The 27315-nt window shown below is 36.6% G+C and overlaps 1 protein-coding gene across 1 annotated transcript; it reads right to left on the bottom strand.

Moving 5' to 3' along the window:
* Positions 1-24228: 24228 nt before the first annotated feature.
* Positions 24229-25171, bottom strand: LOC133833133 (uncharacterized). Its single transcript, XM_062263391.1, has 2 exons — positions 24941-25171; positions 24229-24834 (listed from the first exon to the last, which is right to left on the bottom strand). The coding sequence occupies exons 1-2, from the start codon at positions 25169-25171 to the stop codon at positions 24229-24231; spliced, it is 837 nt and encodes a 278-aa protein (XP_062119375.1).
* Between the last annotated feature and the right edge of the window lie 2144 nt (positions 25172-27315).

Below are 27315 nucleotides of genomic sequence, written 5' to 3'. Positions count from 1 at the left end.
TTTCATTGACGATTACTCTAGATACTCATGTCTTTACCTAATTGGGGATGCCAAAAACCCACCAAGGAAAAAAGGCTTTGTCCCTTATTAAAGTAAATGGCTAAGGGTCACGGAAGGCATCAAGTACGTGATAGAGGTAGAAGAGGCCACACATTTGCGAGGCCCCAACCTCACGAGGTCATTCCATGCCCATCAGAGGCAAATGTGAGATGCCCCCGTCACATGCACATTCCTCTGTGGATACTAAAATTCCACTTGAATGAGACCCCCGCCTCATGGCCCTCGGAGTATATGCTTGGGGTGGAAATAGCCCCCACACGACGCTGCAGGGTCTTGCGGACACCACCTCACCCACGTAGTAGCATCTCGCGCGCAGGGTCTCGCGGACACCACCTCACACATGGACCAGCGTCTCGCGCGTAGGGTCTCGTGGACACAACCTCGCCCACGCAGCAGCGTCTCGCACACAGGGTCTTGCAGACACCACCTCGCCGACACAACAGCGTCTCATGCGCAGGGTCTCACAGACACCACCTCGCCCACACAGCAGCGTCTCATGCGCAGGGTCTCGCGGACACCACCTCACGCACACAGCAGCGTCTCGCGGACACCGTCTAGCCCATGCAACAGCGTCTCGTGCGCCACTCGGCCACACAATGGTGCCACGCACCCCATAGGCGCCTTGCCAGGCCATTGTACCTTGGCCACACGGGAGGCGCCTCGCACGCTTGCCTTACCCATCTCGCCTGACCGCCTTGATGTCGCCCACGCATAGGGCCAAACGCTGTTTGCCAAAGCATCTCTAGCCACAAAGGCATGCCTTGCCATAGGCCCATAAGCCTCGCTATGCGAGATGTCGTGCCTTGCGCTCAAGGGTCGCTGTGAGAGCCCGCATCTTGCTAGGATGAAGACCTGTGGAAGGTGCCTTGCCTCATCATACATGACCCATGTCTCGCTTAAGAAGCCCCACTTATCCCCCAAGAGTAGGTGGCACCACCGAGGCATGTCTTTACTGCGACTTCTCATAAAATATAAAGTCTAGAGCTTCCCAAGTATACATATGAGGAGAACTAGTAAGGGCCCAACCATCATTTGGTATCAGGCTAGAGTTGGGGAAGGTAACTAAGTAACCTACTCATGATGGCTTGCAGTTTTTCCCACACTTAGCAAAATACAAGGGAGCTTGGAGAAAATATGTGTCTTAGGAATGTAAGATGAACCATTAGGTACGAGGCACGCGTACGGGTACGAAATGTACGACACTGAGGAACATAAAGGCGTGACTCTGACATCCGTATTTGATAGGTAGTGGAAGTACGAGGAGTGGTGGCATTTTTGGGGTATTATGCCCTAATTAAAACCCAATTTCTTTGTAATCTCATTTATTATCAATAAAAGAATAGAAATCATTTTTTTGACTTGGTCAATCACTTTGCTCACATGTTTATTTTCATGATTATTTGTTTAATATAAACTTCTATTTAATCTCGAGCATATAGCTAATCGTATTTATAGTCACATAATCACAGTGGAATATAAATATGATTATATGTTCAAAATAAGTTAGTCCTAAGATTGGTCAATGCACAAGATTTACACTGACTTGCCAATCTACCATATGATCTACTTACACATTGTAGTTTTATATTGTTTCCAGAACATTAGCAAAGTAGATAAGATCAGATGTATTTGTTACATCAGACATGACCGATATTGACAGTTGATAAGATAAGTAAACATACCGTTATTATCTATTCTAGTCATATCATATAGTTGACCATAGGTCAATTCAATATCAATTTTGAGTGGTTAGTATTCTAACTGATCGTATTATTTGAGTTCTTTGACTTGTTCGTTACCAGCTTACCCTACGGACTAATTCATACTTACATCTTGGGAACTTGGTAGTATAATTGAGTAGGAGTGTTAATAAAAAATATGAACATCTATAGCTTTGATGAAGAAGTGAATGATGGCTTCCTTTCAGTTTGGTTCAAGTTGTTAAATGATAGAGATCTCGTTACAGTAATTAAATTAGTTTGCTGAAATATCATTTACAAGGAACTAAGTGTTTTAAGGATAAAATATAATGAGGGGTAAAACGGTATTTTAGTCCCATCTCATTGTAGATCGTCTATAGAGGATTGAGTGACAATTATGGTTGTAACAATGGATAATTAATAGTATATCTATATTTATTATAGAGCGTTCTATGAATTCAAAAGTGCAATTATGAGTCTTTAGTGGAGTCACGAGGAATTAATAAGTTAGTAAATTTATTTGTTAGATTTATGATAACTTATTGGAGCTTGATTTCATAGGCCCATGGTCCCCATTGTACCTTGGATAAAATCATCTAGATAGTCTCAATTAATTGATTTAATTATTAATTAGAATTCTCCAAGTTGATCAGGTCAATTTTGGATAGTTTCACAGAGCTATGTAATTTTGAGAAGAAAAGGGAAATTAGGGCATATTTATTAATTAAGATAAATTTGTATCTAAATTAATAAATAAGTTTAAATCAAGGTTCAAATTATAAATAATTAATTTGATAAAAGATTTAAATAATTATTTAATTAATTAAATCAATAGAAAAATAATGCAGGCCTTGATTTTAAGTCCAATGGGCTTATTATCAAATGGGAAATTTTACGGGCCTAAAGCCCATGATAATTTCACTACTACAAAGAACCCTTTTAGGACATTTTTTTAGGGCACTCACCTAGATGTGAGTCCTAAAAAGAACTCCTGGACTTTTTAGGACTCGCAACAAATTTCTTTTAGGGCTCGTGGAGCGAGACCTAAAAGTTTGAGTTTTTTTTAAACAAACACTTTCTAGACTTTTTAGGACTCGCAAAAGAATGTGTTTTGGACTCGCATTCCAAGTCCTAAAAACTATGTGTGTCCTAAAAGTTTGAATTTTAAAAAATTTCAAATTCCCTCTAATTTTTTTAACTAAAATTTTATTATTTATTAAATCACAAAGAAAAATATAACACAACAGCCCATTCTCTCTCTCTCTCCTTGCTCTGTTCCCCCATTTCTCTCTCTATCTCTCTCTCTACCAGGAACTCCACAACCAAGCCACAGACGGCGGCGCTCTGGCCACCCCCTCCTAGACGTGCCGGCGCAATGGATGCAGAAGGTCAGCCACCTTTGACCCCCGCGAGCCCAGCCCCTCACGCGCTGCCCTCTGCCGCCTAAAGTCGTTCGAAGTCGCGATGGTGCTATTTTTCCCAAACTCTTCCAAGTGTTTTCCGACCGCCTCGAGCTACCCTGATCCAAATGAACACCACCAGTGCATTCCTTGTGCTTTAAGCATCAAAACCCACTAAATGATTGATCATTTTCCCGAACCACCACCATGGGGTGGTGGCGCCGCCGTTAATGTCGGAGTTCCGGCAGGATGCTTTGAATATCAATGAATTTTAAAAAAATTAAAAATAAGACTTTTTAGGACTCGTATTGTGAGTCCTTAAAACATTCTCATTGCGAGTCCTAAAAAACCTCAGTTTTTAAGGCTCTCAAATAGAGGACTCGTGCCCCGCGACTCCTAAAAAGCATTTTTTGTAGAAGTGTTTCGACCTAAAGCTGTTTATTGGCTATTATTTTATTGATTTTTTAATTAAATTAAATGGCCTAATTGAGTCTATAGAAGGAGTACTAAGTGAGAGAAGAAAACATATGTCACAAGTCATATTTTCTTATATTTTTTAGATTCTCTCTAAACACAAGTCCTTTTCTAAGCCTCTTTGTTATTTTCTCTTCTTCTCTTTATATCTATCTCATGTGTTGAGAATTGCCCACTCTAGTCTAGATGATTCTGAGGGTACTTTGGAAGACTGTGAAGATTATAGAAGATCAGTTCAGTTTCTTGGTTATACTCTGCGACAGAAAGGATACAAGGGTTAGAGATACTGAAGGAATGACTTATTCATTCCGTTGTATATACTGTAAGTATTCTTATCATTATTTCTCTTTGAATTCAATTTTAGAAACATGTTCTAGGTTATCTTATATTAATTTGTTTAATATTAGATTTACATGAAACTAAATAAAGATCCTGTATAAGTTTTCCTAACAACTGGTCTCAGAGCCTTTGGTAATCTTTATTTTCATGCATGAACATGTTAAAAATTGGATTATTTGATGTGTTTGAATAATTTGATGGTTTTTCATGTTTATACGAAGCATATTGATTTTATGTGATTATTAGCAATTTTAGGTTGTTTTGTTGTGTTTTCTATGCCATTAATTTTTATATATGCTTTATTTTATGTAAAACATGTTAAAAATTAATTAGAAAACATTTTGGTTTGAAAAATTGAACAAAAAAAAATTTATGAAAAATTTTGCCTGGCTGCCATTGCGTGCGCACACCCGCGCACCCCACGCGCACCAGCCACCCGTGCGCATGATCTCATGTGTTGAGAATTGCCCACTCTAGTCTAGGTGATTCTAAGGATACTTTGGAAGACTGTGAAGATTATAGAAGATTGGTTCAGTTTCTTGGTAATACTCTGCGACAGAAATGATACAAGGGCTAGAGAAACTGAAGGAATGACTCATTCATTCCGATGCGTATACTGTAAGTATTCTTATCGTTGTTTCTCCTTGAATTCAATTTTAGAAACACGTTCTAGGTTATCTCATATTAATTTGTTTAATATTAGATTTACAAGAAAATAAATAAATATCCTCTATAAGTTTTCCTAACAACTGGCCTCAGAGCATTTGGTAATCTTTATTTTCATGCATGAACATGTTAAAAATTGGATTATTTGATGTGTTTGAATAATTGGATGGTTTTTCATGTTTATATGAAGCATATTGATTTTATGTAATTATCAGCAATTTTAGGTTGTTTTTTTGTGTTTTCCATACTATTAATTTTTATATATGCTTTATTTTGTGTAAAACATGTAAAAATTAATTAGAAAATGTTTTTGGTTTGAAAAATTGAACAAAAAAAAATTTGCCTGGCTGCCATTGCGTGCACACGCCCGCACGCATTGCCCACTGCACACTGCGCGCCCTGCGTGCACGCCCACGCACGTGATGATTAGTATCAGGTACTGTTCATCCGAATTTTTTTAATAAAGAAAATTAAAATTGTGAAAATGAATTATTTATAATCAAAGCTAATTTTTTTTTTTTTTTTGCATTTAAATTTTTTTTTTAAAATAAGATATTTTGTTGGTTGAGATTTAAATAATTAGATATTTTTACAAAGATTCAAAGTCAAATTTAAATATAGACAAACATCTTAATTTTAAATATTTTAATATATTAAAATATTATAATTAAGATATCAGATATTTATGATATTTTCTTTTAAATTCTTGATATTTTATCAAATCTTTATTTGAAAATATAAACATCTGTTTATTCTATAGTTTTTAATATTTAAATTATTTGAAATTTGAAATTTGTTAGTTAGATATTTTCATGGATATTTGAATTTGATTAACTATTTTAAGATATTTTAGGGTTTTTATAACTATTAATATTTTATTTTTTTAAATGGTTAAAATATTTGCTTATAGTTGTAACATAAGATATTTTTTAAAACAGTTGGGATATTGATTTTAAAATTTAAAATTGGTTAAATTTTGAAAAATATCATTTTTTTCAACCAATTAATAAAATATTTTTTTAATAAATGAGATTTAAATTAAATTAATATTTTTTTTTTCAAATTAACCTAAACCAAGTTGATTGTTGATAAATGAAATTTAAATCAACTACTGTTAATTGTTGATAAATTTCATTTAAATTAACTTAGTTTTGTAAAAATTTAATTAGTTTTTAATTTTTTTGATAAATTCTATATAATTAATTGTGTTATTTTTGCAAATGAAATAAATTGTTGTATTTTTGCATAAATTCATAAAATTGCTCAAATAGTAACATGATTAGGCCCATTCAATTATAACATGTCTGTTTGCACTATATGTGATATTTTTGCAATTGGGCTTAGATGCATATAGTGGCCCATATGTTTGTTAGATATATGGTTTTTGCCAAATAAAATATTCATAAAATGATAGGTTTTATTTGGGCCCATTGGAAAATGTAAAATTTAAATTCCTCTCTTGTGGGTGAATCCACTTGTGAAGGCTCATTTGCTTTGCATGACAATAGTGGGCCTAATCAATTAAAAACAATTAATAAAACGACAGTTTAAATTACTGTCTTTTGGACCTTGTATGGAATTTGGGGGTCTTTGTAGTGGGAACGACATACTGGACCCAGCCCTCCTCCATACAAGTCCAATTGTTAAGGCCCATTTACCTGAGTTGGACTTAATTGTATAGGTTCATTATATTAGTTAAAACTAAATATTGATTAGCAACAAAAAAATTAATTCTAAATTAATTGAATTTGTTTCAATGTGACACTTTAGAATTAATAGGAAATTATAAGACTTTGGTTTTAAAAATTCTAATCTTACAATTTTTTGAAGAACTAGTCATTAATTTTCGAAAAATAATAAAAATACTATTTTTTAAATTTATAATAAGCTTATTTTAAGATTTATATTCGATCTCCACCGTTGGTTTAACGTCAATAGCTTAATGAGGCCTCGAGGCGCTTTGATTCGTCCCCCTACGGAAGGTGTTCATTAGCTATTTTGACAATGTTAGATTTTGAAAGATAGATAATTATAGGTCAAATTCTACTAGACTCACCCCTACGGTGACTACTAGGACTAAATCTATGATTATCGAAACTATGGGTCTAGCTCATAAAATAAGAAATTTTGTTTTCTTATTTTGATCGAATAGAAGGTTGTTAATAGTGGTGTCCATTATTAAATGAGTTTACAACTCTATTTAACTAGTGGTATTTTTTACTCTCGCCAACCGGGACAAGGATATCATAGATTTAAAAAAATCCTAAATAAATAGAGATATGATTGTTTTTTGTATTTTTTTTTCTCATATCTTACATATTTTTGGTATATGTTGTGCTATTTCTTGAAATTTGTGTGAATAGGAGTTTTATTGAGCAAAAGTGATTGATTTCTATTTTATTGATAATTTGTAGTTTTAAGTTAAGTAGTGTCTGTGTCTACTCCCATCCTTTCTCAACTTTCGATGGAGAAACTCACTAGAGAAAACTTCCTTAATTGGAAGCAGAATATCAACATAGAGTTTATTGGTGACAACTCTGAGTTCGTCATGATTAAGGAATCCCCATAACGAGCATCGTGTTTGAATGTTCGTGAAGGCATCGTCAATGCTCGTGATGGCACCATAAATTCTTGGATAGCACCGTCTCTGCACATACATGATGACACCATGAATGCTCGAATGACACTATGTCCGCACGTTCGTGATCAAATCAACTATGGTCTGACGCAACTCATGAATGAGTGTCAGATTTTTGAGCCTATCATGGGTGGACCTAGTAATGGAGGAGCAAATAAGACTATTATTGTTGCTGCTGATCCAGCTAAGACTGAAGCTAACCAAGCTTCGTCTTCAAAAGCTGGAAACAAGAGGAAAGGTGGACAAACCAACAACCCAACCCTGCAAAGCCTGCAAAAACAAGTGCACAACCAAATGCACATACACCTAAGGGGAAGAACAAGAAAACCAAGAAAGGTAAAGGTAAGTGTTTTCACTGCAAAGAGAAGGGGCATTGGAAACAGGATTGCCCCAAGTTTCTAGCAACGAAAAAATAAAGGAAAGCTAGAACCGCGAACTGAAGTTTGCATGTTTGTTGGCTATCCTAAAGGTACTCGGGGTGGACTTTTCTTTAGTCATTTAGAAAAGAAAGTGTTTACTTCTACGAATGCTACTTTTCTGGAAAATGACTGTGTCCAAAACTGCAAATAACGTAGCAAAGTAGTTTTAGAGGAGATGGTTAAAGAATTGACTCCAACCAATGTTCCATCATCATCAAGGTGAGTTGATGATGAAATTCCCACTCTTCATTTCCAACCGACGCAAGTCGATTTAAATGAAGAAAGTACTACTATTCTTGAGCAAACAGTCACAAAGCCTTGTCGTAGTGGGAGGGTTTCTAGGAACCCAGTTTGCTATGGTTTGGATGGTGAAACCAATATGATTGTTGGTGACACTGGTGACGATGACCCGTTGCCTTTCAAACATGCAATGGATAGCCTTGAAAAAGAACTATGGCTCGAAGCCATGAAACAGGAAATGGATTCAATGTACTCAAATTTCGTCTGGGATCTTGTGCAAGCATCTAGTGTTGTTAATTGGATATTATTTTATTGATTTTTAATTAAATTAAATGGCCTAATTGAGTCTATAAAAGGATTTCTAAGTGAGAGAAGAAAACATAAGTCGCAAGTCACATTTTCTTATAGTTTTTAGATTATCTTTAAACACAAGTCCTTTTCTAAACCTCTTTGTTATTTTCTCTTCTTCTCTCTGTATCTATCTCATGTGTTGAGAATTGCCCACTCTAGTCAAGGTGATTCTAAGGATACTTTGGAAGACTGTGAAGATTATAGAAGATCGGTTCAGTTTCTTAGTAATACTCTACGACAGAAAGGATACAATGGTTAGAGAAACTGAAGGAATGACTCATTCATTCCGCTACATCTACTTTAAGTATTCTTATCATTGTTTCTCTTTGAATTCAATTTTAGAAACATGTTCTAGGTTATCTCATATTAATTTGTTTAATATTAGATCTACATAAAAATAAATAAAGATCCTGTATAAGTTTTCCTAACAGGTATGACCTGCATGTCTCTGACCACAAACAAGAACTGACACCACAATCCTCTGCTCCACCACGACCTATGCCACTACATTGACAGTGTACCCAAGTACCTTCTTGTCCCCTGGGACCACCTTGTATCGAAGGCCATTAGACCCAACCTATAAATAGACCTCCACCCCTCAAACTAAGGGGTTGAAAAATTCATTTTATAATCAGGCTATTAAACAATATACAAATGTTTACTCCATTTTTGGTATGCACTTATTTTTCCTCCAGTCCATTCTAAGATCTTGTTTAGTTATCTTTTCACTAAGCATTGAGTTCTCTGACCTAACATCGTTGACGATTTCTCACCGTCAACAGTTTGGCGCCATCTGTGGGAAGGACGACTATCAAGTCGTTGTTCTTCCATCAATTTTGACTAGAAAAATGCCAAGGCATTCAAAACGCCTACGGGAATCTCAGGATGCTGAGATCCACCTTGACAGAGGCCAACTAAAAGCCTTCAAAAGAGTCCCTCCGCACCTGAGAATGGAGGCATGCAGGAGGAACATTTAACCCCTAGAGGGAAGAAGGAAGCATCGCTCCCAGCGGTCCAACCTAGGGGAGGTCATCGTGAACCATCTATGACCCGTGTGGGTGGCCTGAGTATGCACCTTCCTCCTCAACCACTGGTTGCACCACGCTCCGGCCACCGGGATCCATGCCCCTCTTTGCACAAACCTGACAACAGTTTGTGGGTGCATTCTGTGAGTCCCAGCTCCAAGACTCGCTTTTATGAGAATGAGATACGCAAGTTGCGCATAAAAAATCAAAATCTGGAAGCCACAATACAGTACATGCAGGAGGTGTTGAATGACCTGCTACAAGGAAGGTCAAGCATGCCTTTTCCCCACCATAGGAGAAAAAAGCATGCATGAGGAGAAACCACCATACCTATGGATGGTGACAAAACACAGCTCTCCACTTGTTGCACCCCTCGCCCAGAACGCGAGGAAGATTGTACACCAGTGACGAAACCTGGCGCGAACCCCACCTACGGGAAGTGCAAACCCAAGACTACCCCCACAAGAGCTTCACCTGACCTGAGGGAGAAATTTAACTCAAGAGGGTCCGAGGTAAAAACCACACCCCTCGCAGCTCCCCCGAGGGACACAACCAAATCAAGGGTCCAGTCTGAGAACCCACAGGACTCCTTAAGCAAAAAAGGGAGGGAACTAGACATCAAAATGCAAAGTCCTCGAATCAAGATTATCACTGCACCTGGGGAGCACAGAGATGATGAAGAATTTGACCATGATTTACCCTTCACAAGGGAGATCCAGGTTAAGCAAATCCCCACCAGCTTCAAAGAGCCTCGCATAACTCCGTATGAGGGTACAATGGATCCAAAGTATCACTTAGACTCCTTCAATAACTTGATGAGGTTAAGGGGGGTCAACAGCAGAGCATAGTGCCATTGCTTTGTCGTTACACTTAAAGGAGTTGCGTACAAGTGGTTCAAGAGGTTAAGGCCAGGAACAATCAAGTCGTGGCAGCAATTCTCTGGAAAATTTCTTCAACAACACCATGCAGTCTGTGATTACATTATGACAATTACCAGCCTCGCCAACATAAAACAAGGCGGGAATGAAAGTTTGAAGAGCTATATCCATAGGTTCAATATGGAAGCAACAAAGCTGGCAAGTCCAACTAAAGTGGAACTCAAGATGGCTATTGCAGTCGGAGTTCGTCCAGGAAGCAAGTTATGGGGTAACATGCTCAAGAGAGAGGTTACAAACTTAGATGACTTCTTCAAAAGAGCACAGAAGTATATACGTGATGAAGAGGGCTATAAGAACTTGCATGTTGAGGGAAGTAAACTTTTCTCCAATCACCCCTCTACCAATACATCTGATGATTATGTGTAGAAGAGAACGTCGTGATAGAGGAGTCGCTGATCAAGTTGAAAATTTGAAGAGGAATACAAAAAGGCTTCAAAGAAGAAGCTAGCAGGATTCATCAAATCATCACAATCGGCCCCCATAAAGATCCAAATAAGTCACCTAGCTGATTCTAGAGATCTGGAATTGTCAAAGCATATCGAAGAGAACGAAAAACAAAGTACTTGGCAAGAAAGATCCGACAAACCACTTAGGAGGTATTTGATCCGACCTCAACAGGCACCTAGCCGTGTGCAAAATAGGTGCCTAGCCTCGCGAGGCTCAATAGGCACCTAGCCATGTGCAACTTAGGTGCCTAGCCTCGCGAGCCTCAACAGGCGCCTAGCCATGTGCAAAATAGGTGCCTAGCCTCGTGAGCCTTAACAAGCATCCTGCCTTATGCAAATTAGGTGTCCAACCTCGAGAGCCTCAACAGGCACCTAGCCATGTGCAAAATAGGTGCCTAGCCTTGCGAGCCTCAACAGGCATCCTGCCTTATGCAAATTAGGTGTCCAACCTCGCGAACCTCAACAGGCACCCAGCCATGTGCAAAATAGGTGCCTAGCCTTGCGAACCTCAACAAGCACCTATCCATGTGCAAAGTAGGCACTTAGCCTCACGAGCCTCAATAGGTACTTGGCCAAGTGCAAAACAGGTGTCTGGCCCTGTGACATGTATATATAAGTACTTATAATACATATATGTGAGAGCGGTGAACCTTATGAGACAACATTTGAATCTATAAGGATTAACTACCCTTATAGAATCTAAAAAATTCAAAAGGTCCCTCAAAAGTGACCTCTTCATGAACAAACCCATCCTACAAAGGGACCATGACGTAGAAGATGAAAGGGGAGCCCAAAGAGATCCCCAAGTCTAGATCGACTGAGTCGCCTTACCAAGGGAAAAAGGGCCTTGAAAATAGGTGTTCGCAAGGTTTCACAAGGACCATCTCCCTATGAGGGTCTCGATCTGAGGGGAGATCACCTCAAAAACCAAAAAAGGGTCTCAAAGAAGACGCTTATGAAAAAGGTCTTAAAGAAGATGCTTATGAAAAGGGTCTCAAAGAAGACGCTTGCAAAAAGGGTCTCAAAGAAGACACTTGAAAAAATAGTACTATACCTAATGATGAGAAGGACTCTTCTCGCAAAAAATAAAATGCGCACATAAAAATATATAAAAGGATAGCGAGAGCCCAAAGGGCCAACATATCCTTACAAGTAGTCAAGGTGCACCAACAGACACGAATCACACACACTAGAGAGTCCCAAAGGAAACCCTTTCAAAATAAAAAGGTGCTAGTAAGAGACTCGCGTGCATAAAGGCACATGATAATGCTCTATCACCAGATAAGCATAAGATGTAGCGGGACTCGTTAAAAGTTCCTCATGAAGAAAACAAGAAATCCATAAAAACGTCTCAGGTAAAATATGTCAAGCAACATTACAACCAAATCAAAGTAAAAATAAAGAAGCTGCCCACGGTGGAACCAAAAGATGGGGCAGGAGAAAACTTCATGGTTTCCCGTCTCGAGCACTCCACTCAGCAACCTTAGCATCCTTGCAGCCACCGAATGAGGAGAAGTTGGGGCCAAGATTTTGTTCCATATAAGAACTTTAGGTTCTGCTCTTTTCTTACTCTTAGACGGAGATGAAGTCTTCTCTACAACCGCTTCTATCTTGTGTATGGCCTCAACAAACTTTTCTCAAGTCCCTGAATCTTGGCAATAAGCCTATCATTCTTCGCCTCGGCCAAAGGTAGATCTTTTGTTGACATCACTTATACATCAAGGGTATCAATCGACGGGCAAGTACTGATAGACTTCCTTGTCGAGTCGACCTGTTAAAAAAAAGAAGAAGCCAACAAGAAGAAAGGGCTACAAGAAAGAATGGCTAAAGCTCTCTTCACTCTGAAATCTGAAAAGCACTAGTACGCATAAAACACCCAGGGTAATAGCTTAAGAGCACCACTCGAGAGAAAACCCTATCTGAATGACGCTTCTTTGGCTCTTCAGGTAGAAGTGCCTCAAGCTTCTTCCGGCAGCCCGACATTTGTACAATAATGACACCCTTGGGATTTGCATAAAATAATGATTGGCATTAATTAAGCTTCAAAGGAGTCCTAAGGATCGCCACTCTTGAAATATGTTTTTCCATATCTTGTTAATGGAGAAAATCACTTGCACTATGAATGTCACAAAGATTTCACATACAAAAAAAAAAAAGACAAAAAGAAAGAGAAGAGTCTACAAGAATGCCTAAAGGCCTCCCTATAGACAGAGGGGCAATTGTGGATGCCAAAAATCCACCAAGGAAAAATGGTCCAGTCCCTTATTGAAGTAAATGGCTAATGGGGCACCGAAGGTGTCAAGTATGTGATAGAGGCAGAAGAGGCCACACATTTGTGAGGCCCCATACCTCATGAGGTCATTCCATGCCCATGGGAGGCAAATGTGAGATGCCCCCGTCTCACACACATGCCTCTGTGGATACCAAAATTTCACTTGAACGAGACCCCCGCCTCGTGGACCTTGGAGTATATGCTTGGGGTGGAAATAGCCCCCACACGACGCTACAGGGTCTCACGGACACCACCTCGCCCACGCAGCAGCGTCTCGCGGACTCCACCTCGCCCACGCAGCAGCTTCTCGCGCGCAGGGTCTCATGAATACCACCTCGCCCACGCAGCAGCATCTCGCGTAGGGTCTCGCAGACACCACCTCGCCCACGCAGCAGCGTCTCGCGCGCAGGGCCTTGCGGACACCGTCTCACCCATGCAGCAGCATCTCGCGCCCCACTCAGCCACGCGATGGCACCTCACACCCCATAGGTGCCTCGCAAGGCCATCGTACCTTGGCCACTCGAGAGGCACCTCGCACGCCTGACTTACCCATCTCGCCTGACCATCGTGATGTCGCCTACGCATAGGGACAAACTCTGTTTTCCAAAGCGTCCCTAGCCAAAGGAATGCCTCTCCATAGGCTCATAAGCCTCGCTATGCGAGACGTCGTGCCTTGCGCTCAAGGGTCACTGTGAGACCCGAAATTTTGCTGGGATGAAGACCCACAGAAGGCACCTTGCCTCATCATACATGACCCATGTCTCGCCTAAGAAGCCCCATTTATCCCCCAAGAGTAGGTGCCACCAGTGAGGCACGTCTTTACTGCGACTTCTCATAAATATAAAGTCTAGAGCTTCCTAAGTATACATATGAGGAGAACAAGTAAGGTCCCAAATATCATTTGGTATCAGGCTAGAGTTGGGGAAGGTAACTAAATAACCTACTCATGATGGCTTGCAGGCTTTCCCACACTTGGCAAAATATAAGGAAGCTTGGAGAAAATATGTGTCTTGGGAATGTAAGACAGACCATCAAGTACGAGGCACGTGTACGGGTACGAGATGTACGACATTGAGGAAGATAAAGGCATGACTTTGACATCCGTATTCGACATGTAGTTGAAGTACGAGGAGTGGTGGCATAACCTGCATGCCTTTGACAATAAACAAGCACCGACACAATGATCCTCTGCTCCACCACGACCTATTGCACTACCATGATAGTGTACCCAAGTACCTTCTTGTCCCCTGGGACCACCTTGTATCGAAGGCCATTAGACCTAACCTATAAATAGACCTCCACCCCTCAAACTAAGTGGTTGGAAAATTCATTGTATACTCAGGCTATTAAGCAATATATAAATATTGACTCCATTGTTGGTCTGCACTTATTTTTCTTCCAGTCCATTCTAAGTTCTTATTAGTTATCTTCTTACTAAGCATTGTGTTCTCCGACCTAACATCGTTGATGAGTTCTCACCGTCAACACTAATGCATAGGAAATTAGAAACATTTTCAAAGTTTCAGGAAATCCTAGTGATGTCTCAGTGTCAATTAGGTAAAACGTTAAAGATCTTGTGATCTGATAGGGGTGGAGAATATTTGGATATGCAGTTCCAAGATCTTTTAACTGAACTTGGGATTTTATCACAACTTACTGCCCCAGGTACTACGCAAAAAAATGGAGTAGAGGAACGTCGGAACACAACTTTATTGGAAATGGTTTGATGAAATAATCAAAACCTATGGCTTTGAACAAAATATTGATGAGCCTTGTGTTTACCCACTAAAGGAAAATCAAATAGTGGTATTCTTGGTTCTTTATGTAGATGATGTCTTACTCATTGGAAACAATGTTAAGAAATTATCAGATGTGAAGAATTGGCTAAGCACTCAATTCCAAATGAAGGATTTGGGGTGAAGCAAGTTATGTTCTAGGTATCCAAATCATCAGGGATAAAAAGAACAGACTCTTAGCTCTATCTCAAGCAGCTTACATAGAAAAAGTGATTGAACATTTCTCAATGACAAATTCCAAGAAAGGACGTCTACCGTATCAGTCAAACCCAGGACCTGAACATTGGATAACAGTTAAGCACATCCTGAAGTATTTAAGACAGACTAGGGATTATATGTTAGTCTACACGGGTTGTGTTATGAACCTTGTAGGCTACACCAATTCAGATTTTCAGACTGATATCGATGACAGGAAGTCTACTTCTGGAATGGTGTTTACTCTTGGGGGTGGAGCTGTGATATGGAGAAGTATAAAGCAGTCTGCAATCTCAGATTCCACCATGGAGGCTGAGTACATAGCCGCGTCAGAAGCAGCTAAGGAAATAGCCTGGCTAAAGAAATTATATTCAAATCTTGGTTTTATTCCAAAAATGGATAAACCGCTTGTGTTGTTTTGTGACAATACAGGAGTTATAGCCAACTCGAAAGAACCTCGTAGTCACAAGAGGAGTCAGCATATAGAAAGGAAGTATCACATTATTTGAGAATATGTGGCCAGGGGAGATGTGAAGGTTATGAAGATTGCAACTGAAGATAATCTTGCAGATCGGTTTAAGAAGACACTACTAGAAGCTACATTTGATAAGCATATCAAGGAAATTGGATTAGTATAATTAAGGCATTAGTTTCAATTAGTGCAAGTGGGAGTTTGTTAGGGTTTTATGCCCTAATTAAAACCCAATTTCTTTATAATCTCATTTATTATCAATTAAAGAATAGAAATCATTTTTTGACTTGGTCAATCACTTTGCTCACATGTTTTATTTTCATGATTATTTGTTTAATATAAACTTCTATTAAATCTCGAGTATATAGCTAATCATATTTATAGTGACATAATCACAGTGGCATATAAATATGATTATATGTTCAAAATAAGTTAGTCCTAAGATTAGTCAGTGCACAGGATTTACACTGACTTTCCAATCTACGATATGATCTACTTACACATTGTAGTGTTATGTTCTTTCTAGATCATTAGCAAAGTAGATAAGATCGGATGTATTTGTTACATCAGACTGGACCGATATTGACAGTTGATAGGATAAGTAAACATACCGTTATTATCTATTCTAGTCATATCATAGAGTTGACCATAGGTCAATTCAATCTCAATTTTGAGTGGTTAGTATTCTAACTAATTGTATTATTTGAGTGACAGTTATGGTTGTAACAATGGATAATTAATGTTAGGAAAATATATATTGCCTCAATGGATATGAGTAAGAATATTACAACTCTATGCAATAATATTACAAATAAATATAGATTGATTAAATAAGGTTACAACTCTATAACTGAAAGTACAAATAAACAAAATAGAAGAAGAAGAAGAAGAAGAAGAAGAGAAGAAGAATGGAATAGTGAAAAATACAACTCTAAGCAAAAGATTACAAATAAAGTAAAAGTGTTTGGAACAAAAGAAAAGATGATTACAACTCTAAACAAAATTACAAGTAAATAAAACAAGAGGAATGAGAAGAAAAGCAATAGAGGAAATTGTAAGAACAAAACAAAGAAAACTCTCACTTACACAACCTAAGTGAAGAGTGTTGGGGATCACCAACTTGAACAAGGTTTCAAACCTTTGTCCAAAAGCTTATTTCCCCCTAACTCAAGCACTAAGGGATCTCTCTCAGATATTGGAAATGCTTTCTGGAATTATCAAGCCTCAAGGTGTTTCTAGCCAAGTGCTCTAATGGATAAAAATGTTGTGTCTTACAAGTGAGCTATAGGCTCCTATTTATAGAGTTTAAGGACACCCTTTGAATTTCAAATTCCACCAACCCTCATGGATGTTACCAATGTTTAATTGGATTAATATGAAATTAAAAAAGACATTTGGGAGTTATTTGGGTTTTTTGAGCCATTCAACAAAGATTGAAAAAACTAAAAATTGGTCAGTTTTTGGCCTGTGGCCGCGGCCAGAGACATTAGTGGCCGCAGCCACTAGTCTGTGTCCCACAGGCAGCGGCCACCAACATTCAGTGGCCGTGTGCTATTTTTCCAAACTGTTCCAAACCCTCCTAAATGATTTTGTAACTCCCAAAACACATTATTGGGGTTAAAATCATATCTCTAACAGCCATATCACATATGGCTTTATGAAAGTCATCTCAATATTGTGTAACAACAAATTTACACAATAAAGGGTAATATTTGGAAGTTACAAATTTGTAACACCGAATATGTTACATTTTTTGGATATATCTCATATATCTAAATATTGTAACTCTCTATTATATGCTACAATATGTGACACTCTTTATCACATTTATTTAATCTAAAACATTATATTATAAAATAATATAATAATTAATAGCATATCTATATTTGTTATAGAGTGTTTTATGAATTCAAGAGTGCCATTCAGAGTCTTTAATGAAGTCACGAGGAATTAAACAAGATGCCTATGTTTCCTCTCGGCTACAGCATTTTGTTGGTGAGTTGTGGGACAAGAAAGTCTATGATGAATGCCATTTTCTAAAAGATAGGATTTCAAAGCTTGGTATTCCCCACCCCAATTAGATTGTAAAGCTTTAATGGAGCATTCAAATTCTTTTTCCACTTGAGTTTTTAAATTTATAAAGGTTTGTAAGGCTTCAGACTTTGTTTTTAACAAATAGACCCATGTATACCTAGAGTATGAATCCACAAAGTGCATGTAATATCTGTAACCATTGGATGAGGGTTTGGGAGATGAGCCCCAAAGGTTCGAATGTATGAGCTGTAATGGTTTTGTATATTGAGTTTCAGAGTTAGGGATAGGGAATTTGTGGATTTTGCCTTTGCAACAAGCATCACAAAAATCAGTGAAACTTTTATTACTCTGTGGATCATTACAAAGAGACATTATAGTCTTTACAACTCTAGCAGAGGGATGCCCCAACCTGCTATGCCACAATAAAAAAGGGGTGGACAAATTTGTATTACAAGAGTTCATTTGAGCATTATTGACAACAAAGACTAAAAGAAGTAGACATATGTTCAGAGGAAGGTGAAGATGAGGATTGATGATGAACAAACTTCATGGAAGATGGTTGGATGACATAGAGGTCATTACTAAGATGTCATTCCAATAGAATTTCCTTGGTACCCTGATTTTTGGCAAAATAGTGATTAGGGTAGAATTGGAAATAGACATTATTGTCTAGTGTAAACTGAGAAACACTGATGAGATTTTTGGAAATAAGAGGAACATGTATCATTCGGTTAAGAGTGAGAGGTTTAGATGAATAAGGAGTGTGAAAGAAAAACTTACCAACATTTTGTATGATCAGGCCTGCACCATCACCCATATGGACTTGCACAAAGCCAAAGTAAGGAGTCTTTTGAGTGAAACTACCTTCATATGCAGTGTAATGACTTGAAGCTCCTAAGTCAGGATACCAAGCTGGATTCATAACAGTATCAACGGAAACAATATTGGCAGATTTCTTATCAACATTCGCAGTTCCAACCCCTGGAAATTTAGCATTAAACCTCGGATAACATCGAGATGCAAGATGACCTTGCTTGGAGCAAAGTTGACACACTAGTCAACTAGTCGAAGCTGTGCTGGATTGAATAGAGGAAGTAGAGTAAGTGGAAAATGAGCCACATCTTAAACCAGATCCAGAAGGTTTATTATTGTTGGAACAACCACGAGAAGAGACAACATAAGGATTCCAACTGCTTCACCCACCACGAGTAGAGAAGGGAGGTGAATTGGAGAAATTAGATCTGTGATCCGAGGTGGAAGAGAAATTGGGGAAAGATGAACCGCAGCCATGATTCATTCGATTAGAAGCAAGATTGACCAAATCCAGCTCTTTATTGTGATTGTCCATGCGATGTTCTTGAGACATGAGTAGAGATTCAATTTCAGCGATAGTATAAGGCTGATTTCTCGAATTAATAGAAATAACGAAGGTATCATAATCAGGCGGTAGACCTTTGAAGATAGCAGCAATGTGGTCTTTGATGACAACGTGACCAACAGATCCAAGGCGATCAACCACAGTCTTGATGCGCAATAAATATTTGTTAACAGAGAAAGATCCTTTCTTGATATTCTGCAAAGCATTAGTAAACTGATCTATTTTTGTAGAAGTTTGAGTAGCAAAATATACCTCTAGAGTTTTCCACACCTGAGCAGAGGTAACACTCCCAACAACACGAGTAAGAACACCTTCGGTCATGGAAGAGAGAAGCCATGAATATAGCAATTGGTCTTGTGTTCCCATTGAGTGTAGAGTGGATTCACAGTGTTAGACAATTCATCAAGCTCGGTAAGATACATCATTGGAGGTTGTACAGAGTCGGAGATGTAGTCGTGAAGCTAGTGTCCTTTAATGGCAGAGTACACTTGAGTTCTCCAAAGCAAAAAAATCTCAGTATTCAGCTTGACAGAGATCTTGTGGGAGAAAACAACAAGTTGAAATGGTGGAGGATGAGTTGTGGAATTAGGCATAGACACTGTGGTGGCTGAGGGAGAAGTGGTGGAAGCCATTGATGGAGACCGATGAAATAAACTGAGGAAGAAAGCGAGAAAAGCTTCGAGATAACGAAACAAGAATCAAGAAAAATTAGGGCAGTGGCACTGATACCATATTAAGGAAATGAGCGAATGGAAAGAATGAATGCTCTGTATTGATTAGATAGCACTAAGCTATATATAAATACACAACTAAGCTAACAAATTGAACTAACTACATCTGTACAATAACAGATTCTCCTAATAGAATGTAAATGACCTAACAACTTATCTAGCAAGTATAAGTTGCCTCTTCATATTATATCGAGAGATTTACATGGAGTTATTTTACTGCCTTGCTCCAAGACTAATGGTGTGCCTTTTTAGGCTGTTTAGTACTATGGTTATGGTTGTTTAGTGCCATTATTTAGATGTTTTTGTGCCTTCTTAGACTATCATTATTTTATGTTGGTTGATTGTCTGGTGCCATTGATTGGATGTTGTTGTGCCTTCTAAGGTGTTTGGTGCGCCTTCCTCCGGTTTTAAAGCTCAATTAGCTAAATTTAATATAAATTTTTTTTTGGATTAATCATATTTTAGTCACCTTATTAATCTTATAAAGAAACTATAAAAGCCCCCAATTGCGGTGGATATTTTTAAGTAGCTGGTGGTTAACGATTTGTAGATTAAAATATTAAATTTTGAAAGTATCCTATTAACTACTATATATATTTCTATTCCCTAATATGGTTATTATAGCAGTGTGAATTTAATGTTGAATAGAATCGTGTCTACAATGAATCTTAACAATAATTAGGATTATTATTATAAAATAATATAGTCTAGAGAAATAAATAGGAGAAGAGATGAGACAGAGTGAATGAGAGAATTTTTTGAGTTCTTTATTTGAATGGGGTGATCCCCTATTTTATACAAATATGTAAGACATAGATTAGGAAACTAAAGAAAATGAATAGTAATTATAATTAATGGTAATTAATTGAAAAGATTTGGACATCTATATATATCTATTATTTATAACACTCCCCCTTGGATGTCCATAATAACTGCCTCATTAAAAACCTTGCTGAAAAAAAAACCCAGTGGGACAAAAACTCGGTCAAGGGAAAAGAGTGCAGTATGAAATCACTCCCCTTCATTTTGGCATTCTTAGAGATCTTTTAATCGACGCATTCCGATCTTGTGAAGCATCTTCTCAGATGTTGATGTTGGTAATGATTTTATGAATAAATCTGCAAGATTGTCACTTGATCGAATTTGTTGAACAACGATATCACCATTCTCTTGAAGATTGTGTGTAAAGAAGAATTTTGGTGAAATGTGTTTAGTTCTATCTTCTTTAATATACCCTCCTTTCAGTTGAGCAATGCAAGTAGCATTATCTTCATAGAGAACTATTGGCACTTCTTTATTGGCTGTTAATCCACATGTTTCCCGAATATGTTGGGTCATTGATCTTAACCATACACATTCTCAACTTGCCTCATGAATTGCAAGTATCTCAGCATGATTTGAGGAAGTAGCCACCAGAGTTTTCTTTGTTGACTGCGAAGATATAGCAGTGTCACCACATGTGAACAAATAGCTTGTTTGAGATCTAGCCTTATGTGGACCCACAATTATTAGAATAGAACAATCCTTTATCAATATTACCCTAAAGATAGCGAAGTATGTGCTTAATCCCTTTCTAATGTCTATTTGTTGGAGCAGAACTAAATCTTGCTAATAAATTGACAGAAAATGCTATATCAGGTCTTGTACAGTTTAGCAAGATACATTAATTCTCCTATTGCACTAAGATATGGTACTTCAGGACCAATGAGCTCTTCATTTTCTTCTCTAGGTCGGAAAGGGTCATTTTTCACATCAAGTGATCTAACTACCATTGGGCTACTCAATGGGTGTGATTTATCCATATAAAATCGTTTTAAAATCTTTTCAATAGAAGTTGATTGATGAATGAAAATCCCATTTTTTAAATGCTCAATTTGTAAACCAAGACAAAATTTTGTTTTTCCAAGATCCTTCATCTCGAACTCTTTCTTTAAATATTCTACAGCTTCTTAAAGTTTTTCAAGAGTTCCAATAATATTCAAGTCATCAACATAAACAGGAATGATAACAAGCTCAGAACTTGAACTTTTTATAAAAACACATGGGCAAATAGGATCATTTGTATACCCTTCCTTTATTAAATATTCACTAAGTCAATTATACCACATGCGTTCTGATTGTTTTAGTCCATACAATGATCTTTGTAATTTAATTGAGCACATTTCTCAATGGCTCGAATTATATGCATGAGGCATCTTAAATTCTTCAGGGATTTTCATGTAAATATCACTATCTAGTGATCCATACAAATAAGCTGTGACTACATCCATTAAACGCATATCAAGTTTTTCACTAACAGCCAGGCTAATCAAATATCTTAATGTTATTGCATCCACCACAGGAGAATATGTCTCTTCATAATCAATACCTGATCTTTGAGAAAATCCTTGTGCTACAAGTCTTGCTTTGTATCTTACAACTTCATTTTTCTCATTTCTTTTTCGTACAAATACCCATTTGTATCCAACAGGTTTCACACCTTCAACTATTTTGACTATAGGTCCAAATACTTTGTGTTTAGCAAGTGAATTTAATTATGCTTGAATTGCTTCTTTCCAATTTGGCCAATCTTTTCTATTTTGACATTTTTTGACAGATTTAGGTTCTAGATCCTCGTTTTCGTTTACGATTTCTAGCGCTACACTATAAGCAAAAACATTGTTGACAACTACTTTGAGTCGGTCCCATTCTTTCCTTGTGTTAACATCATTTATTGAGATCTCATTATTTCTAATATTTTCAGGTACCTGAATCTCTTCAAGAGATTTGTTTATGTCAACATCTTCCTCGAAATTATCAGCCTCTTCATTAGGACCATCTTAGTTATTTGCTCCTTTTCTTTTTTCAGGATTTTTATCTTTGGAACCGACTGGTCTGCCACGTTTCAAGCATGATTTAAGTCTCATTAGCAAATTTTCCTTCTGGGACTTCAATTCAAGCTGGAGCATTTTCAGCTGGAATATGTGATTTTGAAATTTTCTTTGGGTCAGTGAATGCATCTGGTAATTGATTTGAAATATTTTGCAAATGAATTATTCTTTGAACTTCAAGTTCACATTGATTTGTACGAGGATCAAATTGAGATAATGATTGTGCATTCCATGTAATTTGTTTTTTCCAGCTATTTCTTTTCCCCTCTCCCTAAAGCTGGGAAACTTGTCTCATCAAAATGACAATCGACAAAATGTGCCATAAATATATCTCCAGATGTAGGTTAAAGATATTTAATGATAGACAGAGATTCATACCCAACATATATTCCCAACCTCCTTTGAGGACCCATCTTTGTTCGTTGTGGTGGAGCAATCGGAACATATACTGTACAACCAAAGATTCTTAGATGGGAAATATTTGGCTCCTGACCAAAATCCAATTGTAATGGGGAGAATTTGTGATATGATGTTGGCCTAATGCATACAAGTGCTACAGCATGTAAAATAGCATGTCCCCAAGCTGAAATTGGGAGTTTTGTTCTCATAAGTAATGGTCTTGCGATTAACTGGAGGCGTTTAATGAATGATTCTGCTAGACCATTTTGTGTATGTGCATGAGCAACAGGATGTTCTAATTTTATCCTTGTTAACATATAATAATCATTAAAAGCCCTTGTTGTAAATTCACCAACATTATTAAGATGAACTGTCTTGATTGCATAGTCTGGAAATTGTGCTCGTAATCGAATTATTTGAGCAAGCAATCTTGCAAATGATACATTACGAGTAGATAATAAACAAATATGTGACCATCTAGTTGATGCATCTAACAATACCATAAAATATCTAAATGGTCCACATGGTGGGCTAATAGGCCCACATATGTCACCCTGAATTCGTTCAAGAAATCCAGGGGATTCAATTACAACTTTTACTGATGATGGCTTAATGGCTAACTTTCCTTGAGAACACGCAGCACATGAGAACTCATTGGATAATAGAATCTTCTGGTTCTTCAATGGATGACCATGTGAGTTCTCTATAATTCTACGCATCATGATTGAACCGGGATGGCCTAACCAATCATGCCAAACAATAAATGAATTTTTCAGGTTTGTAAACTTCTCGTTCACAATAACATGAGTTTCTATTGTACTTATACGTGTAACGTACAAACCTGAAGACAAAGTAGGCAATTTTTCTAATAAAGATTTTTCTTCTTGAAGCAATAGATATAATGCAAAGATACTCAATATTATTTCCATCTATTGTCTCAATATGATATCCGTTACGACGTATATCTTTAAAACTTAATAGATTCCTTTTTGATTTGGTGGCTAATAAAGTATATTCTATAATAATTTTTGTTCCTTTAGTTATCAATATAATGGCTCTTCCGGAACCTTCAATTAAACTTGCAGTGCATGATATTGTATTAACATTTGCCTCCATTCTTGTTAAATTTGAAAAATATTTATCACTTCTAAGTATTGTATGAGTGGTTGCACTATCCGCCAAGCATATATCTTGACCATTATTTGTGGAATCATGTATAAGATGACAAATGTCCATTTCTTCATTAACCAACAAAAACAACAAAAAAAAAATGATAAGTTTAAAATATAAATACTTAAAAAAAAAGTTCATTACATAAACATCCCAAATAAAATATAACACCTTAAAGTAAATAAATGTAAAGAACATGACAAAGGAAAATGACTCTAATTGTAGACATTCTCATCTCCATTATAGATATTCATGTTGCTATTAATGGGATCTTCATTAAAAAAATCTGCAACATCCAAGTGTGTAATATCCAAGGGCTCTTTGAAAATATCATCATTTTGATAGGCAAAGTTTGCTTCTATACTTTTCTCCTTCCCCTTCACAGATGCTTGATAAAGATCAACAAGGTGTTTTGCCATAAAACAGGTATGTGGCCAGTGTCCTTTCATACCACATCTGAAACATAAGTTTTTAGAATTTTTACGATTATTATTTTGAGGACCTTTTCCCTTGTTCTCAGTAGTTGTGCTTTTCATTGGAGTATAAGAGTTGTTATTCTGACCATTACGGTGCCAAACATTGTTTCGACCACGATCGCAACTTTGATTATAGCCATGACCACATCCATGACTTTGATTATGGCCACAACCACGACCACGACTACTATTGTCAGATATTGTAGCATTCGCTTCAGGGAGTGGGACACACCCAGTTGGGCGAGATTCATGATTTTTCATCAAAAGTTCATTATTTTGCTCTGCTACTAGAAGATATGAAATCAATTCTGAATATTTTTTAAAATTTCGTTCTCTATATTGCTGCTGCAGGAGCACATTTGAGGCATGAAAAGTAGTATATGTTTTTTCTAACATTTCATAGTCAGTAACTTTTTCTCCTTACAAAAGTAACTTAGAAGTGATATTAAACATTGCAGAGAAACCTCAGGTGCAACCATTCATTCTTAGCATTTGGCAGTATGACAGTTTTCTGATGGTCATATCTTTCTTTCAAATTTTTCCAAAGAGTAAGAGGATCCTTTATCGTTGAATATTCAGACCTTAACCCCTCATGGAGATGATGGCGGAGGAAAATCATAGCTTTGGCCTTCTTTTGTTTTATTTCAGTATTTTGATCTTTGATGGTGTCTCCAAGACCCATAGCATCTAAGTGGATTTCAGCATCAAGAATCCACGATAAATATTTTTTTCCAGAAATATCAAGTGCTACAAAATTGAGTTTTGTAAGATTTTCCATGAAGAAAACTATATCAATGTAAAATTTAAAGTATTAGAAAAATAAGCATAAAATGTATATACTTAAAATATATGAATGAGATAAATAAAGAGCATAAAAAAAATAAGGCACGTACAAATAAATATACATATGTAAATATATAATTATGCAAGAGAGAAAAAGATGGAGAAAAAAAAAAGAAAATAAGGCATTTATAAGAATCAATTTTAAATATAGGTCTATACCTAATATATGCAAATAGAAAATGTAATAATAAATAATTAACATAGAGGAATATGTTCATATATATATGTAAATGTCAAAGAATGAATTAAGTGTGCATTGATCACTAAACGTACAGATAATACAAAAAAAAACTCATAGAAATATATACTATAATATAGGACTCCTAACAGATGCATACCAATTATATATATAGGGTATAATAATATATTAGATATGTCAAAAGATATATATCACGTATGAATTCACAAAATAAAATAATATATATGACAAACAAAATAAAATAATATATATAATAATAGATGCTTGAAATAGTTTCAATCGCGTATACATATATATATATATTTAGAATAGCGAGACATTGAAACAACTGATCAAGAACTTCAACACACAATATACATTGGTAGGAGACTCGTGTTAATAATGTATTATAAAACAATATAATTTAGAGAAAGAAATAGGAGAAGAGATGAGGCAGAGTGAATAAGAGAATTTTCTTAGTACTTTATTTCATTGAGGTGATCTCCTATTTATACAAATATGTGAGTCATAGATTAAGAAATTAAAGAAAAAGAATAATAATTATAATTAATAGTAATTAATTGAAAAAATTTAGACATTCATATATATATATATATATCCATTATTTATAACATCGATCAAGTATTAAAAATAAAGAATATAGTAGTGTATATTGAGGAAGCTATCAAATCGGCTCCCTTTGAGATTTTTTTTCTATAGTTCTTGGAAAATTTTAATAAATAAATAAGTAGACGTGTATCCATATTTACTTTTTTGAATTATTGTAAAGTTTCCACTTTTGAAATTTGAATGGACGTCACCCACTACAGTTTCAACATTCAAGGGTCAGCAGCAGTATCAGTACTTTTGAAAGGTTTTGTATCGATCCTTTTAATTTTAATGAAGTATCATTTTTAGGTGTCAAGAATGATAAAGATATTCAACAATCATAAGGGAGCAATTTTTTGGAAAATAAAAATAGAACTGAAGCAAATGCAATAAAGAGGATTTACGTGCTTTAAATTTTTAGTAAGGTTATATACCTACAGCTAGAATATCCTGCAGTTATGGCTAATGAATAGACATAGAATAGTGCTCATTAATGGAATTTTAGGGTTATTAATTTAGAATCAATGATCCCCTGATGAGTGGGTTGAATTTGTTAAATCTTACTCGGTCAATAATATTAAATTCGTGATATTCTTTAATCAAATAGCATGCAATATACTATCAATTTGAATAGGATATCTTGCGATTTCTAATGTCTGACATAATGTATATTTTGTAATTTGGGTAAACAATATCATGTTAGGTTTAATTGCATTTAGTAGGAGATTTTTCCATAATAAGATTGATTTGCTTAAGATATGTTTAAAGGTCCTTAGTGTCATAGTCTAATAAGTCTTGAAATTATATTTATCTATACATAGAGAACTAAGATATGTAGGCCAAGAGAACATTATAAGTTGGTAAGTCATGTCTTTTGACATGTGATTTTGTCTCTATGATTTTAGAGAGAGTTTGATTGTTTTTTCTGGTTTTGTTTTTCTGGTCCATGGCTTCTAGCAGCGGTACCACCAATGATATTGAAACTCGATGGAGCAATATATGTTTGGAAGAAGAAGAAGACAGTGAAGAGGTTCTTGATATTACAGAGGATGATGCCACTGAGTATGACGCTCGATGGTGCTTAGCCGGACGCCTCCTTACAGGAAAGATATCAGATTTCAATATCTTTCAAAACATGATTGCAGATCTTTGGAAGCCTGGTAAGGGAATGACGGTCAAGATCCTGGAGCAAAACA

Source organism: Humulus lupulus, chromosome 1 (assembly GCF_963169125.1).
Source record: "Humulus lupulus chromosome 1, drHumLupu1.1, whole genome shotgun sequence".
NCBI classification, from domain to species: domain Eukaryota; kingdom Viridiplantae; phylum Streptophyta; class Magnoliopsida; order Rosales; family Cannabaceae; genus Humulus; species Humulus lupulus.
The sequence above is the reverse complement of the archived record's forward strand: the minus strand, read 5'-3'. Positions and strand labels throughout refer to the sequence as shown.

Excerpts from the sequence above, each read along its gene's own strand:
- LOC133833133 (XM_062263391.1), bottom strand. The coding sequence starts at position 25,171 with ATGGGTCTTGGAGACACCATCAAAGATCAAAATACTGAAATAAAACAA. Across the intron at positions 24,835-24,940 it reads ACCTGAGGTTTCTCTGCAAT|CAGCAATATAGAGAACGAAA; the intron begins GTTTAATATCAC and ends GTGCTCCTGCAG.